The sequence below is a fragment of the Dromaius novaehollandiae genome, chromosome 30, assembly GCF_036370855.1.
Source record: "Dromaius novaehollandiae isolate bDroNov1 chromosome 30, bDroNov1.hap1, whole genome shotgun sequence".
Lineage (NCBI taxonomy): Eukaryota > Metazoa > Chordata > Aves > Casuariiformes > Dromaiidae > Dromaius > Dromaius novaehollandiae.
Window position 1 is genome coordinate 1 of NC_088128.1, and position 15166 is coordinate 15166.

The 15166-nt window shown below is 73.3% G+C and overlaps 4 protein-coding genes across 4 annotated transcripts; 3 read left to right on the forward strand and 1 right to left on the reverse strand.

Annotated features, from left to right (window-relative positions):
• Positions 1–150: 150 nt before the first annotated feature.
• Positions 151–6467, reverse strand: LOC135324063 (seizure 6-like protein 2). The gene is made up of 5 exons (XM_064499501.1): positions 6449–6467; positions 3010–3237; positions 2501–2628; positions 1437–1629; positions 151–397 (listed from the first exon to the last, which is right to left on the reverse strand). The coding sequence occupies exons 1-5, from the start codon at positions 6465–6467 to the stop codon at positions 204–206; spliced, it is 762 nt and encodes a 253-aa protein (XP_064355571.1). The 3' UTR covers positions 151–203.
• A 380-nt stretch (positions 6468–6847) lies between these two features.
• On the forward strand, positions 6848–7651 carry LOC135324009 (proline-rich protein 2-like). The gene has a single exon (XM_064499441.1). The coding sequence runs from the start codon at positions 6848–6850 to the stop codon at positions 7649–7651; it is 804 nt and encodes a 267-aa protein (XP_064355511.1).
• A 370-nt stretch (positions 7652–8021) lies between these two features.
• Positions 8022–11965, forward strand: LOC135324055 (basic proline-rich protein-like). The gene is made up of 5 exons (XM_064499490.1): positions 8022–8187; positions 8774–8997; positions 9692–10531; positions 11275–11307; positions 11785–11965. Exons 2-5 carry the CDS (start codon positions 8895–8897, stop codon positions 11832–11834), a joined length of 1026 nt encoding a protein of 341 aa, XP_064355560.1. The 5' UTR covers positions 8022–8187; positions 8774–8894; the 3' UTR covers positions 11835–11965.
• A 439-nt stretch (positions 11966–12404) lies between these two features.
• Positions 12405–14722, forward strand: LOC135324062 (mRNA decay activator protein ZFP36L3-like). Its single transcript, XM_064499500.1, has 5 exons — positions 12405–12676; positions 12860–13046; positions 13471–13573; positions 14047–14152; positions 14245–14722. The coding sequence occupies exons 1-5, from the start codon at positions 12458–12460 to the stop codon at positions 14356–14358; spliced, it is 729 nt and encodes a 242-aa protein (XP_064355570.1). The 5' UTR covers positions 12405–12457; the 3' UTR covers positions 14359–14722.
• Positions 14723–15166: the final 444 nt, after the last annotated feature.

Genomic DNA, 15166 nt, shown 5'->3' on the forward strand with positions numbered 1-15166 from the left:
CCCGCCCCCCGCACAAGCCCCACCCCTTAACACAAGGCCCCACCCCCTCATGCAAAGCCCCACCCTCCCCCACAAGCCCCGCCCCCCCTCCACCCAGGCCAAATCCCTGCACCAGCACCGCCCCCCCCACGGGCAGCCCCTACAAGCCCCGCCCCCTCCCAAGCCCCGCCCCCCCACAAGCCCCTCCCGCGCGGGGGTGGGGGTCACTGACCGAGGCAGGCGGGGGGGGCGGCGCTCCAGCGGGGGGGGCTGCCGGGGAGGCAGCGCAGGGCGGGGGGGCCGCGGCGGCGGAAGCCCGGGGCGCAGCGGAAGGCGGCCCTGGCGCCGGGGCCCGACCCGCTGAGCGTCACCGCCCCGTGCGCCGGCCGCCGCGGCCGCCCGCAGCCCGGCCCGAAGCCTGCGGGGAGCCAGCGGAGCCCCCGCGTCAGCCCCCGCCCCCCCCCCCCCGGCAAGGAGGAAAAAAAAACCCCACCCCCGGTTTTTTGTCCGGAGGACAAAAAAAGCCCCTCCCCCGCGCCCTTAAAGGGATGGCCGAAAAGGGGCAGGAAAGGCGGTGCGCCGCCCCTTTAAAGGGAGGTGCGTGCGCTGTGGCTTTAAGGGGATGTGCGCACCGCCCCTTTAAAGGGATGTGCATGCACCACGCCCTTAAAGGGATGTGCACAACCCGCCCCTTTACAGGGACTCTTAAAGGTTAAAGGGCCTTAAAGGGGCGGTCGCCTGGGTCTTAAAGGGGTGGTGGGAAATGGAGTCGCGATTGCCCCCTCCCCGCCCCGGCTCTTAAAGGCGCCCTGGGGCCCTTAAAGGGGCGGTGGGGCCTCAAAGGAAGTGGGGCCTTAAAGGGGAGGTCGGGCTCTTAAAGGGGAGGTGAGGCCTTAAAGGGGCGTTGGGGTCTTAAAGGGGCAGGAGAAATTGCTCTTAAAGGCTCTTAAAGGGGCAACGCAGCCTTAAAGGGGCGCAGGTGGCTCTTAAAGCAGCAATGCTCCTTAAAGGGACATAGGTGGCTCTTAAAGGGGCAGTGCACCCCAAAACGGTGGCAGGCAGCTCTTAAAGGGCCAGCGTGCCCCAAAAGGGCGGTGGATGGGCTCTTAAAGGGCCAGTGCACCCCAAACGATGGTGGGGCACTCTTAAAGGGCCAGCGCACCCCAAAGGGTGTCAAGTGGCTCTTAAAGGGCCAGCACGCCCCAAAGGGGATCAGGGTGGCTCTTAAAGGGCCAGCACACCCCAAAGGGGGCCGGGTGGCTCTTAAAGGCCCAGCACACCCCAAAGGGGGCCGGGTGGCTCTTAAAGGGCCAGCACACCCCAAAGGGTGGTAGGAGGCTCTTAAAGGGCCAGTGCACCCCAAAGAGTGGTAGGTGGCTCTAAAAGGGCCGGCGCAGCGCGGGGGCGGGGGGGGGGTCCCACGAAAGGGCCGGGGGCGCGGGGGGGGGGGCGCTGACCCCGGTAGCGGAGGCGGAAGGCGCCGGGGGCGGCGGGCCGGGGGCTGCGGAAGCGGACGAGCAGGCGGTCGCCGGGGCTGCGCAGCACCTGCCCGGGGCCCAGGCTGGTGCCCTCGTCGGGCCCGGGGGGGGTCCCGGCCCCCGGGCTCTGGGCCGTCAGCGCCTCCCCCTGCGACAGGTTCAGCCACGTCACCTGCGGGGGGGGGGAACCGCGTCACCCTGGCCCCCCGAAGGGACCCCCCCCACCCGGCTGGCACCCCCAAACCTGCTCCAGGACCCCCCAAATCTGCCCCGGGACCCCCCAAACCTGCTCCAGGGCCCCCAAACCTGCCCCAGGACCCCCCAAACCTGCTCCAGGACCCCCCCAAACCTGCCCCGGGACCCCCAAATCTAGCCCGGGACCCCCCAAACCTGCTCCAGGACCCCCAAATCTGCCCCGGGACCCCCAAACCTGCTCCAGGACCCCCAAATCTGCCCCGGGACCCCCCAAACCTGCTCCAGGGCCCCCAAATATGACCTGGGAGCCCCCCAAGCCTGCCTGGGACCCCCCAAAACTGCCCTGGGACCCCCCAAACCTGCCTGGGATGCCCCAAAATCTGCCCCGGGACCCCCCAAGCCTGCCTGGGACCCCCCAAACCTGCCTCAGACCTCCAAAATCTGCCCCAGGACCCCCAAAATCTCCTGCAGGACCCCCAAATCTGCCCCAGAACTCCCCAAACCTGCTCTGAGACCCCCCCAGACATGCCCCAGGACCCCCAAATCTGCCCTGGGACCCCCAAATATGGCCCAGGACCCCCCAAGGCCTGCTTGGGACACCCCAAGCCTGCCCCCTGCCCCCCATATCCCACCCCAGGACCCCCATATCCCCCCCAGCACCCCCAAACCCACCCCAGGACCCCCATATCCCACCCTGGGGACCCTCATATCCCCCCCAGGACCCCCCAAACCTGCCCTGGGACCCCCAAACCTGCCCCCTGCCCCCCATATCCCCCCCTGCACCCCCAAACCTGCCCCCTGCCCCCCATATCCTCCCCTGGGGCCCCCCCGGGCCCCCCCAGACCCACCTGCAGCTCCACGCCGTTGCCTGGCTGCACCTGGATGCGGTAGGTGCAGTCGAGCCCCCCCGGCCCCCCCGGGGCGGCCGGCGCCTCCAGCCAGCCCTCGGCCTCCGTCAGCGTCGCGTTGCAAGGCACTGTGGGATGCTGGGGGTGTCACGCGTAGCCCCCCCTGGGGTGTCCAGACCCCCCCCTGTGACCCCCCAGTGTCCCCAGACCCTGGTGACCCCTAAGACCCCCCCATGACCCCCATGACCCCCCCAAAACCCTCCCAATGTCCCCAGACCCCGGTGACCACCATGGCCCCCCCATGGCCCCCCCCAGTGTCCCCAGAGCCTGGTGACCCCCATGACTCCCCCATGACCCCCTCATAACCCCCCCAATGTCCCCAGACCCCCGGCACCCCCATGACCCTCTCATGACCCCCCTGGTGTCCCCTGACCCTGGGGACCCCCAAGACCCCCCCAAGACCCTCCCAATGTCCCCTGAGCCCCATGACCCCCCCGCCCCCCCCTCACCGGGCTGCTGGGTGGTGCCGAGGTCGTCGGGAGGGGGGGTCTCCTCCTCCTCCTCCTCCTCCTCCTCCTCTTCCTCCTCCTCCCCTTCCTCCTCCTCCTCCACCTCCCCTTCCTCCACCTCCTCCTCCTCTTCGTCCCCCTCCTCCTCCTCCTCACCCCCCGCGGGGGGGCTGCCGAGGGCGGGGGCAGCTCCGGGGGGGCCCCGGCAGGCGACGGGGGCGGCGCCATCTCAGGGGCCCCGGCGTCCGGGGGTGGCGTTGGCGGGGGGGCCGTGGCCGTGGGGGGCTCTGCGGGGGGGGGGGCGATGAGAGAACACCCCCCCGTGCAAGCCCCGCCCCCTCCCTATGCAAGCCCCGCCCCTCCACATGCAAGCCCCGCCCCTCCCATGCAAGCCCCGCCCCTTGCCACACAAGCCCCGCCCCATTCGCGCCCCCCCTGCACAAACCCCACCCCCTCCTGCTCAAGCCCTGCCCATCCCCATGCAAGCCCCGCCCCTCTGTGCAAGCCCCGCCCCTCCCACACAAGCCCCGCCCCTTGCCACACAAGCCACGCCCCATTCGAGCCCCCCTGCACAAACCCCACCCCCTCCTGCTCAAGCCCTGCCCATCCCCATGCAAGCCCCGCCCCCTCTGTGCAAGCCCCGCCCCTGCCATGCAAGCCCCGCCCCCAGTATGCAAGCCCCGCCCACTCCCCATGCAGGCCCCGCCCCTCCCGCGCAGGCCCCGCCCCACTCACCCGGCCGCCGGGGGGGGGCGGTGGGCAGGTCCCAGGGGGCCCCGGGGGGCGACGCTGCCCCCCCCCATGTCGGGGCCCCCGCCGAGGAGGGCGGGGGGGGGCCGGGGGCGTCAGCCTCGGCCAGCGGCAGCCCTGGGGGGGGCGGGGTCAGCGGGGGACACGCCCCCCCGGACCCCCCCCCGGACCCCCAAACCCCCCCCGGCACCCCAAAGCTTTGGGGAGACTCCAACCCCCCCGAATCCCCCCCAGACCCCCCCAATGCCCCCCTGGGACCCCCACAGACCCCCCAGCACTCCCCAACCCCCTCCTGGGACCCCCAGGACCCCCCCAGCCCCCCCTGGCATCCCCCAAAACCCCTCCAGGGACCTCCAGACCCCCCCAACCCCCTCCTGGGACCCCCCAAAACCCCTCCTGGGACCCCCAGGACCCCCTAGACCCCCCCCATCACCCCCCAGAACCCCTGCTGGGATCCCCAAGACCCCCCCCCGCCCCCCCAGCACCCCCGAAAACCCCTCCTGGGACCCCCAGGACCACCCAACCCCCCCAAAATCCCCCCAAACCCCTCCTGGGACCCCCAGGACCCCCCAGACCCCCCCATCGCCCCCCAAAACCCCTGCTGGGACCCCCAGACCCCCCCAACACCTCCCCAAAATCCCTTTTGGGACTCCCAGAGCACCCCCAGCCCCCCCCAAGCCCCTCCTGGGACCCCCAGGACCCCCCCAGATCTCCCCAGCACCCCCCAAAAACCCTCCTGGGACCCCATGACTCCCCCCGACCCTTCTGGCCCTCCAGAGCCCCCCCAGCTGCCCCCAACCCCCCCGGGGCCCCACGGTACCTGTCAGCGGGGGGGTGGCAAGGAGGAGGAGGAGGAGGGGGAGGAAGAGCCCCGGGGGGGGCGCGGGGCCCCCCATGGCCGGCTGCTGCCCGGGACCCCCAAGCGGCTGCGCCTGGGCATGGCGGGGGGGTCAGAGCCCCCCCCCAGACCCGACCCTCCCCCCAATACTCCCCCCGGGCCCCCCGCATCCCCCCCCGGGGCTGCACTGGGATTGGGGGGACATACTGGAGCCAAACTGGGATTGGGGAGGCAGTACTGGGATGGGGGGGGTCATACCAGAGCCAAACGGATTGGGGGGGGCTATACTGGGGCCATATTGGCAATGGGTGAGGCCGTACTGGTTTGGGGGGGCCATACTGGGATGCAGGGGCCCATACTGGTTTGGGGAGGGCCATACTGGGATGGAGGGGCCCGGACTCATTTGGGGGGGGCTGTACTGGGATGCAGGAACCCATACCGGTTTGGGGGAGGCTGTACTGGGATGGAGGAGCCCATAGTGGTTTGGGGGGGCTGTACTGGGATGCAGGAGCCCGTACTGGGATGGGGGGACTGTACTGGGATGGAGCAGCCCATACTGGTTTAGGGAAGGCTGTACTGGGAAGGAGGAGCCCGTACTGGTCTGGGGGGCCTATACTGGTCTGGGGGGGCCGTACTGGTTTAAGGGGGCCGTACTGGGATGCAGAGGGCCATACTGGGATGGAGAAGCCCATACTGGTCGGGGGGGGGCATGCGGGGGGGGCACCGTACCGTCCGTCCGTCCGTCCGTCCGTCCCCGGGTCCGTGCGCGGTGCTGCGGCTCGGCGCCGGCGCGGCTGGGGGGGGGCGGCGGGGGGGCGTGGCCGAGCCAGGCCCCGCCCCCGCCCCCCCAGGATCCCCCCCTCCCCATTGCCCTAAATTTAATCCTTATAATAATGATAAAAAACGAGAAAAATGGCAAGAAAAGATTATACGAAAGGGGGGGTGGGAGAGACCGTCGCCGGGGGGGGTGAAACCATCTGATGGGGTGGGGGGGGCCAGTCTGGGCCGCAGTGCTGGGGGGGGCCGGATGCCTGGGCCCTCGGGGGGGGGGACTGAGGGAGGGGCCCGGACGCCTGGGCCCCCAATGGTGTCACTGGTGCTCGGTCCTGGCAGGCGGCTGGGGCCGTGCTGGGGGTGGGGGAGGCATACTGGGGCTGTACTGGGGTTTGGGTGTCCATACTGGGGGTGGGGGGGGCCATACTGGGGGTGGAATGTCCATACTGGGGATGAGGGGGCCATACTGGGGCTGTACTGGGGTTGGGGTGTCCATACTGGGGACGCACTGGGGGTGGGGGGGGCTTACTGGAGCTGTACTGGGTTTGGGGTGTCCATACTAGGGGTGGGGGGGGCCATACTGGAGATGTACTGGGAATGGGGGGGGGTGTACTGGGCCCATGGGGCTGTACTAAGGAGGCAGATGAGCCTATACTGGGATGGCAGGGGCTGTACTGGGTCCAAACTGGGATGCTGGGGCCATACTGGGATCAAGGAAGCTGTACTGGGATGGGGGGAACCATACTGGGATGGAAAAACCATATTGGGATGGGAGAGCCGTACTAGTCTGTGAGTGGCCATACTGGGATGGAGCAACTATACTGGGATGAAAGAGTCCATACTGGGATGTAGGCACCATACTGGAATAGAAGAAAGGCATACTGGGATGGAGCTGGACTGGGATGGAGCAACCATACTGGGATAGGGGGGAGCCATACTGGGATGAAGAAGTCCATACTGGGATGGAGCAACCATATTGGGGATGGAAAAGCCGTACTGGGATGGAGAAGCCATACTGGCATGTGGGGGGCCATACTGGGATGGAGCAGCCATACTGGGATGGGAGCGGGGCCATACCTGCATAGGTGGCAGCCATATTGCCATAGGGACACCCAAGAAGAACTTAAATCTGTCCCACCAAGGCAGGGGCGGGGCAACCACAAGCCCCACCCCCACAAGCCCCACCCCTCCCCAAAGCCCCACCCCTTCCCCAGAAGCACCGCCCACCGGGCACCCCCACCCTGCAGGTCACCATCCAACATGCCCAAGGAGGTGGTGACCCAGCCCCGCCCCCAGTGGGCATGGCCACACCCTGCCCCACCCCCAGTGGGTGTGGCCACAGCAGGCCACACCCACATGCCATTTTCCTCTTCTCGGTGGCGCGTCCTCGGGGGCGAGCAGGCGGCAGGTTGTCACCCGAGGGGCTCCCGGGCCCACCCAAAGGCCCCATCTTGCCTCGTCTCAAGATGGCGGCCCATGCGGAGGTCCCATCTCGCCTCATCTCAAGATGGCGGCCCATGCAGAGGTCCCATCACGCCTTGTCTCAAGATGGTGACGCACATGGAGGCCCCATCTCACCTTGTCTCAAGATGGCGACCCACCCAGAGGCCCCATCTCACCTCGTCTCAAGATGGCGGCCCACCTGGAGGTCCCATCTCACCTCGTCTCAAGATGGCGGCCCATGCAGAGGTCCCATCTCGCCTCGTCTCAAGATGGCGGCCCACCCAGAGGCCCCATCTCGCCTTGTCTCAAGATGGCGGCCCACCTGGAGGCCCCATCTCACCTCGTCTCAAGATGGCGGCCCACCCAGAGGCCCCATCTCACCTCATCTCAAGATGGCGGCCCACCCAGAGGCCCCATCTCACCTCGTCTCAAGATGGCGGCCCACCTGGAGGCCCCATCTCGCCTCGTCTCAAGATGGCAGCCGACCCAGAGGCCCCATCTCACCTCGTCTCAAGATGGCGGCCCACCTGGAGGTCCCATCTCGCCTCGTCTCAAGATGGCGGCCCACCCAGAGGCCCCATCTCACCTCGTCTCAAGATGGCGGCCCACCCGGAGGCCCCATCTCACCTCGTCTCAAGATGGCGGCCCACCCAGAGGCCCCATCTCACCTCACCTCAAGATGGCGGCCCACGTGGAGGCCCCATCTCACCTCGTCTCAAGATGGCGGCCCACCAGAGCCCCCACCCCACCTCGCACCCGCTGTGGGGTGGGGACAGAGGAGGCGTCGGCGCTGCCCCCCCACCTCCCCCCCATTGCACACCCCAGGGCCACCCTTAGCCCCGCCCCAAGCCCTCGGTCCCGCCCCAAAACCTTTGGCCCCGCCCCCAGACGGCACCTCCCACACTGGAAGCCCCGCCCCCAGGGCGGCACCATCCACCTGGGGTGGGCGTGGCCTCCCGTGGCCCCGCCCCCGGCTGACACCACCCACCCGCCCCATCCAAGATGTCGGCACCGCCCCCTGCGCATGCGCCACCGCCCCGCCGGGGGGGGGGGAGGGAGGGAGGCGTGGCCGCTCCGCGCGCTTCCCCCGCCCCCCTCCGCGCCGCGGCGCCTGCGCACTGCGGTTGCGGCAGAAGCCCGGGGAGGGGGCGGGGTTGGGCTGCGCATGCGTACCCGCGCGCGTGGCCGGGGTGGGGTGGGGGGGCACTGCGCGTGCGCACGCGGGCGGCCGTTACGGTCTCCGCCCACGCGCCGCTTTCAAACGCCCTGAGGGGAGGGGGCAGGGGAGGGGGGCGCCTCCTCTGCGGAAGCCCCGCGGCGTCGCCGGCCGCCGCCCCCTCCTCAGCCCGGCGCCGCCCCCCGGAGACCGCGAGGTGTGTGTGTGTGGGGGGGTGAAGGCGCCCGGCGAGGGGGCGGCAGCGCGGGGCCGTGTTTTGTGGCGATTTGCGCGGTTTTTCCCCTCAAAAACGGTGCCGGGGGCTCAGCCCGGCCCTCAGGAGGCGGCCGCAGCGCGGGGGGAGGGAGGGGAACGGCGCCTCGCCGTTGCCAAGGAGACCGAGGAGCGGGGCTTTTGGCGCCAAGCGGTTGCTAGGGAGACCAAAGGGGGCGCGGCGGCGCCGGAGGCGGGCTCGTCGCAACGCCCAATGGCAGCCGAGCCCGCACGCTGCGGCCAATCGCAGCCCGCGAGCCTAGCGAGCCCACCTCCCCCTCCCCGCGCTGGCCAATCATCGTGGAGATGGCGCGGCGTGCCCCTCCCCCGCGGCGAGTCACGTGGCGAAGGCGCCGCTGCGGCGTCACGTGGCCGCCTGGTGCCCGGGTGAAAGTAACTCGGTCGGGGCGGGAGTCGCGGGTTGTGACGCGGTGCCGCCGCGCGCCCTCATTGGCCGGGCGGGTCACGTGGCGTGGGGCGGGTCACGTGGCGGAGGGCGCCCTCTCTCCGTGTGTTCCCCCTCCCCGCAGGTCGGCGCCGGCGGTCACATGACGCGGCGGTGGGGAGCGCGGCGCGGAGCGGGCGGGTCACGTGGCCGGGCCGGAGCAGCGGCGGCGGCGGCGGCGGCAGCGCGGCGCTAACGGGGCGGCGATGGAGGAGACTCGCGGGCCGCAGCCGCGGCTGCTGCCGCTGCGCAAGGAGAAGTGCCGGCTCGACGGGCAGCTGCACCACATCGCCTCCCGCCTCCCCGCAGGTACCGGCGACCGGAGCCCCCGGGGGCCGCCGCCTCCCTCCGCGTGCTCCCCCCCCCCCCGGGGTACCGGGAATTGGGGGCGGCCCCCTCCATCACGCACCGGCGCTGCCCGCTTGCTTTTGGGCGGGGGGGGGGACTCGGTCCCTGCCCGTTATGGGTCGCGGCTGCCCCCCGTCGCGGACCGGGCCGCCCCGCTTGGCCCCTTCCCCCCCCCGGTGCCCCCCATAGCGAGTTGTGGTGTCCGTTCCCCCCCCGCCCCACATCACGGCCCGGGGTAGCCCCCCCTTGGCCCCCTTCCCCCTCTCTGCCCCCCATCACGGCCCGGGACTGCCCCCTCCTGGCCCCTTCCCCCCTCTGCCCCCCGTAGCAGGTCAGGGCTGCCCCCCCTCTGCCCCCCATAGCGGGTCGGGGTGTCCCTTCCCCCCTCCCACCCCCCCATCGCGGCCCGGGACTGCCCCCTCCTGACCCCTTCCCTGCTCTGCCCCCCATCGCGGCCCGGGGCAGCCCCTCACTCAGCCCCTTCCCCCCCTCTGCCCCCCCCATGGCAGGTCGGGGTGTCCCCACTCAGCCCCTTCCCCTCGCCGTGGGTCGGGGCAGCCCCACAGGGCCCCTGCCCTGCTCTGCCCCCCATCGCGGGTCCCCTGGGGTGGCGTGGGGGGGGTCCCACCGTCCCGCTAACCCTCCCGTCCCGCAGGCTCGTGGGAGTCCAACGGCTTCACGGCGGCGGCGGCGCCCGCTGAGGACCCGGCACCGGCGGCGGCACCGGCACCGGCGGCGACAACAACGAGCCCCTCGGGCGGCCCCGGGGCCCGGGGGGCGGCGGGGGGGGAGCGGGCGGCGCCCCCCGCCCGCCCCCCCCACTACGGCCGCCCCTTCCACCCCTCCTACCGCAAGAGCTTCCGCCCCGGCGGCCCCGCCAAGGAGTGGGGGCCCAGCCCCAACGGGCACGGCCCCCCCGGCACGGGCCGCGGCGGCTGGGCCGGCCCCCGCCGGGGCTGCCCCCCGCCCGCCTCCGCCTCCTCGTCCTCCTCCTCCTCGTCCTCCTCCTCCTCCTCGCCCTCGCCGGAGCGGCGGGCGGCCCCGGCGGCCCCCCCGGAGCCCTGGCTGCTCTTCCGCCCGCCGCCCGCCTTCCCCGTGGACAGCAGCCGGGCCCGCGCCCTCCCCAAGATCAGCTACGCCAGCAAGCTCAAGGAGAACCTGGCGCCCCCCCCGCCGCCCCCCACCGTGCCCGCCTCGGCCCTGCGCACCGCCGCCCCCGGCCTGCCCCACGGCCTGCCCCACGGCGGCCCCGCGCCCCCCTCCTCCTCCTCCTCCTCCTCCTCGCCGCCGCCGCCAGACCCCGGGCGCCCGGCCCGGCCCCACCTGGGCGCCATCTTCCAGAACGAGTGGGGGCTCTCGTTCATCAACGAGCCGGGTGCCGGGGGGCCGGGCGCCGAGGCCGGGGCCTCGCGGGGGGCGGCGGCGGTGGGGGGGCCCGGCGCCGAGGGCATGAGCCCCCCCGACTGGGAGGCCGCCCGCAGCTACCACACGGAAGGTAACGCCATGGGGAGGAGCGGGCCGTGGGGCTGGGGGAGGACCAGGGCATGGGGGGCACTGGGGCTGTGGGGCTGGCCATGGGGGGCACTGGGACATCAGCCTGGCTATGGGGCTGGGGGAGGACCAGGCCGTGGGGGGGATGATGCCATGGGGAGGACTGGGGCCATGGGGCTGGCTGTGGGGCTGAGGGAGGACTGGGCCATGGAGGGGCACTGGGGCCGTGGGGCAGGCTGTGGGGGAGGACTGGGGCCCTGGGGCTGGCCGTGGGGCTGGAGGGGAGAACTGAGGCCATGGAGAGGACCAGGCCATGGGAGGCACTGGGGCATGGGGCTGGCTGTGGGGCAGGCCATGGGGGGGCCTGGGGCCGTGGGGCAGGCCATGGGGCTTGCCATGGGGCTGGGGCAGGCCTGGGGCCATTGGGCAGGCCGTGGGGCCATGGTAGGGGCCCTGGGGCATGGGGCTGGCTGTGGGGCAGGCCATGGGGGGCCTGGGGCCGTGGGGCTGGCTATGGGGCTGGGGGAGGACTGGGGCCATGAAGAGGACCAGACCGTGGGGGGCACTGGGGCGTGGGGAGGCCTGGGGCTGTGGGGCAGGCCATGGGGCTGGGGGAGGCCTGGGGCCATGGGGCAGGCTGTGGGGCCATGGCAGGGGCCTGGGGCCATGGGGCTGGCTGTGGGGCAGGCTGTGGGGGGCACCAGGGGGGTGCTGAGTTCCTCCCTGACCCCCATCTTTTCTCTGCAGCCTGGGATCATATATGGAAGGTGCACAGACAGGGTGAGTTGGGGGGGGGCTGGGGGGGCTGGGGGGGGCATTGAGGGATGGGGGGCTGGGGGGGGGTCCAGGGGGGTTGGGGGGACCCTGAGGGATGGGGGGGGCTGGTGGGGGGGTCCAGGGGGTTTGGGGGGACCCTGAGGGATGGGGGAGGTCTGGGGGGCTTGGGGGGAGATTGAGGGATGCAGGTGTTCCTGGGGGGGGCTCGGGGGGGTGTTGGGGGGACATGGAGGGATGGGGGGGGCTGGTGGGGGAGGTCCAGGGGGGCTGGGGGGGACACTGAAGGACGGGGGTATCCTTGGTGGGGGGGACATTGATGGGTGGGGGGGCTGGTGGGGGGGTGTCCAGGGGGTTTGGGGGGGGACATGGAGGGACCAGGGTGCCGGGGGGGGGTCTGGGGTGGTTTTGGGGTGACACAGAGGCCCCTGGGGGTGCCCGGGGGGGGCTCGCGGCCGCCTCACCCCCGCTCTCGCCCCGCAGCCCCCGGCAAGGTGACGGTCTACGCGGACCCCCTGGACGGGAAGGGTTAACGCTGGGGGCCGCCCCCGGGCGCGGGGGGGGCTGGGCCCCGCCGGCCCCCCCCCAGCGGCGACGGCGGCTTTTCCCCCGTCCTGTTTTTACCGCCGGGGCTCGGGGCCCCCCAATAAACGGCAGAGCCCGGCCTGGCCCCACTGGCCCCACTCTGTGGTAGCAGGGAGGGGCGGGACTACACCTCCCGTGAGGCTGTGCGGCGCCCAAGATGGCGGCGGGAGGGGGCGGGACTACAGCTCCCGTGAGGCTGCGCGGCGACCAAGATGGCGGTGGGGCGGGACTACACACCCCATGCGGCCGCGCGGCTCCCAAGATGGCGGCAGGCCGCAGTGGGGGCTGGTGCTCGGTGGGGAGGGGCGGGGCTGCAGCTCCCATGAGGCTGTGCGGCGCCTGACGTGGTGGGGAGGGGTGGGAGACTACAGTTCCCATGAGGCTGCGCGGGGCGTAAAATGGCGGCGGGCGGGGGGGGCGGTGCAGGGTGGGACTACACATCCCGCGGGGCCGCGCGGCGCCCAAAATGGCGGAGTGGGCGGGGGACTACAACTCCCATGAGGCCCCGCGGCGCGCAGGAGGCCGGCAGGGGGCGGGGCTGCGTTTCCCGCCAGGCCCCGCGGCGCGCAGGATGGCGGCGGCGGCGGCGGCGGGGCCGTCGCGCGGGGGGCCCGGAGCCGCGGGGGCGGGGCCGGGCGCGGCGGGGGCGGGGCCGTGGGCGGGGCCGTCGCGGCTGCCCCCCCCCGCGGCGGCGCTGGCGCTGGCGCTGCTGGCGCTCGGCGCCGCCTTCGCCGCCCTCGGCCGCCACGTGGCGGCGCGCCGGGACCTGCCCGACCCCGAGGCCGCCCAGGTGGGGGGGGGCGTCACGTGACGGGGGGCGTGACGTCACGCGGGGGCGGGGCCCTGGGCGGGTGCCGCCTCCGCCATCACGGGGAGGCTGCGTGGGGGCGCGATGCCGCGGGGGGGGGGGCGGTGCCGGGGGGCGTGATGTCACGGCAGGGGTGGTGACGTCACGGGCGCCGCCCCCCCGCAGGCGTGGCACGCCCTGTTCTCGGCCCTGGCCCGCTTCCCCTTCTGCGGGGCCAACGGCTCCGCCGCCCCGCCCCCCGGCCCCGCCCTGGCCGTGTGGGCGGGGCTGACCTTCGACCTCCCGCCGGGGCCCCGCCCCAACGGCACCCGCCTCCGCCTGGCCCTGCCCGGCCCCCGCCTGGGGCTGGGGGGTGAGTATGGCCCCGCCCACCCCGGGAGGCCCCGCCCCCATTGCCCCTCCCACATCTCCTGCTCCACTCCATGGCCCCACCCCCGGGAGACCCCCATGGCCCCGCCCACCCCCGCCCTCTGCTCCATGGCCCCGCCCACATCCCCCCACCCTCATGGCCCCGCCCCACATGGCCCCCAGGCCCCGCCCACATCTTCCCCTCTCCCCCCATGGCCCCACCCATGTCCCCCCGCCCCACGGGGCCCCACGGCCCCGCCTACATCCCCCATCTGCCCCATGGCCCCGCCCACATCCCCCCCTCTGCCCCACAGGGCCCCCCCAGGGGGCACCCATGGGACCCACGGCCCCCCCTGCCCCATGTCCCCCCCCACCCCGGGGCGCCCGTGGGACCCACGGCGGCCCCCACATCCCCCCCTGCCCCCCAGGCCCCCCCGCCACGGGGCTGCTGCAGGCCGTCGCCCACGTCGGGGGCCCCGGCCCCACCTGCCTGGGCCTCACCGGCCCCCCCGAGCTGCTGCCCCACACGAGGTGAGCGGGGGCCCCATGGCTGTGCCCCCCCCAGGTCCTGCCCCACACCGGGGGGGCCCCGAGCTCCTGACCCATGACGGTGGGGTGGGGGGGGCTCCTGCCCCACACTGGCAGGGCTGGGGGGGGGCCCGAGCTCCTGTCCCACACCAGGGGTTTTGGGGGGGGCTCCTGCCCCACACTGGGGGGGTTGAGGGCCCCCTCAAGCTCCTGGCCCACACCGAGGGGGTTGGGGGGGAGCTCCTGCCCCACACCAGCGGGTTCTGGGGGGGCTCCTGCCCCACACTGGGGGGGTTGAGGGCCCCCCTGAGCTCCTGCCCCACACTGGAGGGCTGGGGGGGGCCCGAACTTCTGCCCCACATGAGGGGGTTTTGGGGGGGGGAGCTCCTGCCCCACACCAGGAGGTTTCTGGGGGGAGCTCCTGCCCCACACCAGGGGTCGGTGCCCCCCCCGAGCCCCACAGCTCCGCCCCACAGCACCCCCCCACGCTGCACCCCGGACCCCCGGGCCGAGGACGCCGCCGGCGCTTGCTACCAGCCCCGCTACCGCCCGGAGCCGGCGCTGGACCCCCCCCTGAGCCCGGTACGGGGTGGGGGGACGCCATGGGGCAGCGCTGTGGGGCGGCACCATGGGGCAGCGCCGGGGGGGCTCAGCCCGCTCTCCCCCCCCCCCAGGAGGAGCGGGGCCTGGCCGCCCATCGCCTGCTGCTCGCCGGAGCCGTTCTGCTGGGCCTCGGCGCCCTGGTCGGCGTCGCCGCCCTCCGGCCCCCCGCCCGCCGCCGCCTCTAGGGGCCCCGGTGTCCGGGCGGGGGCCGGAGGGGCCCAGGCGTCTGGGTGATCCCCGAGGAGCCCCAGTGTCCAGGTGATCCCCTGAGGGGCCCAGGCGTCCGGGTGGCCTTAAGAAAAGCCCAGGCATCTGGGTGATCCCCTGAGGGACCCAGGCGTCCGGGTGATCTCCCGAGGGGCCCAGACGTCCGGGTGATGCCAAGAGGAGCCCAAGCGTCATGGAGGCCCCACAACCAGCCCAAGGAGCCCAGGCGTCCGGGAGGTCCCCTGAGGGGCCCAGGCGTCCGGGCGGCCCCTGACGGACCCCGGCGTCCCTCAGCTCCCCCCCCCCCCAATAAACGCCTCTGTGGGGCTGGTGCGGTTCTGACACGAGTCTGTTGGGCCGCGTCGCCCCGGGGACCGGCTCTGCACCCCCCAGCGCCGCCCCGACGGGGGTTAACGCGGCCCCGCCGCCATCTTGGCCCACTGAGGCGCCGTTTAACGGTCGCCGCCTCGTTTTCCCGCCTTCACCCCCTCCCCCGCGCGCATGCGCGGCACCAATCCTGCCCCGGCAACAGCGGGCGGGGCCGCCACCGCCTTGGGCGCCGCCTCCCGCCCAATCAGCGGCGGCTTCGCCCGCGCGGCCACGCCCCTCCCCGCAGCCCGTCTCCCCCGCCCCTTTTCTTGGGGGCTCCAGCCAATCGCCGCCCTCCGCCGCCGCGCGGCGCTGCTGCGGCGGCTCTGGCCACGCCCCCTGCCGTGGGAGCACGCCTCCCCGCGCGCAGGCGCCGGCCCCGCCCCCTCGCTGGCAGCCGCCGCGCCTTCACCGGCC

Coding starts and splice junctions, on each gene's coding strand:
- LOC135324009 (XM_064499441.1), top strand. CDS start 6,848: ATGCGGAGGTCCCATCTCGCCTCATCTCAAGATGGCGGCCCATGCAGA.
- LOC135324062 (XM_064499500.1), top strand. CDS start 12,458: ATGGCGGCGGCGGCGGCGGCGGGGCCGTCGCGCGGGGGGCCCGGAGCC. Junction 12,677..12,859: donor CCGACCCCGAGGCCGCCCAG/GTGGGGGGGGGC, acceptor GCCCCCCCGCAG/GCGTGGCACGCCCTGTTCTC. Junction 13,574..14,046: donor GAGCTGCTGCCCCACACGAG/GTGAGCGGGGGC, acceptor TCCGCCCCACAG/CACCCCCCCACGCTGCACCC.
- LOC135324063 (XM_064499501.1), bottom strand. Junction 2,629..3,009: donor CGGCACCACCCAGCAGCCCG/GTGAGGGGGGGG, acceptor AGCATCCCACAG/TGCCTTGCAACGCGACGCTG. Junction 398..1,436: donor CTTCCGCCTCCGCTACCGGG/GTCAGCGCCCCC, acceptor GGCTCCCCGCAG/GCTTCGGGCCGGGCTGCGGG.
- LOC135324055 (XM_064499490.1), top strand. CDS start 8,895: ATGGAGGAGACTCGCGGGCCGCAGCCGCGGCTGCTGCCGCTGCGCAAG. Junction 8,998..9,691: donor CGCCTCCCGCCTCCCCGCAG/GTACCGGCGACC, acceptor CCCGTCCCGCAG/GCTCGTGGGAGTCCAACGGC. Junction 11,308..11,784: donor ATGGAAGGTGCACAGACAGG/GTGAGTTGGGGG, acceptor CTCGCCCCGCAG/CCCCCGGCAAGGTGACGGTC.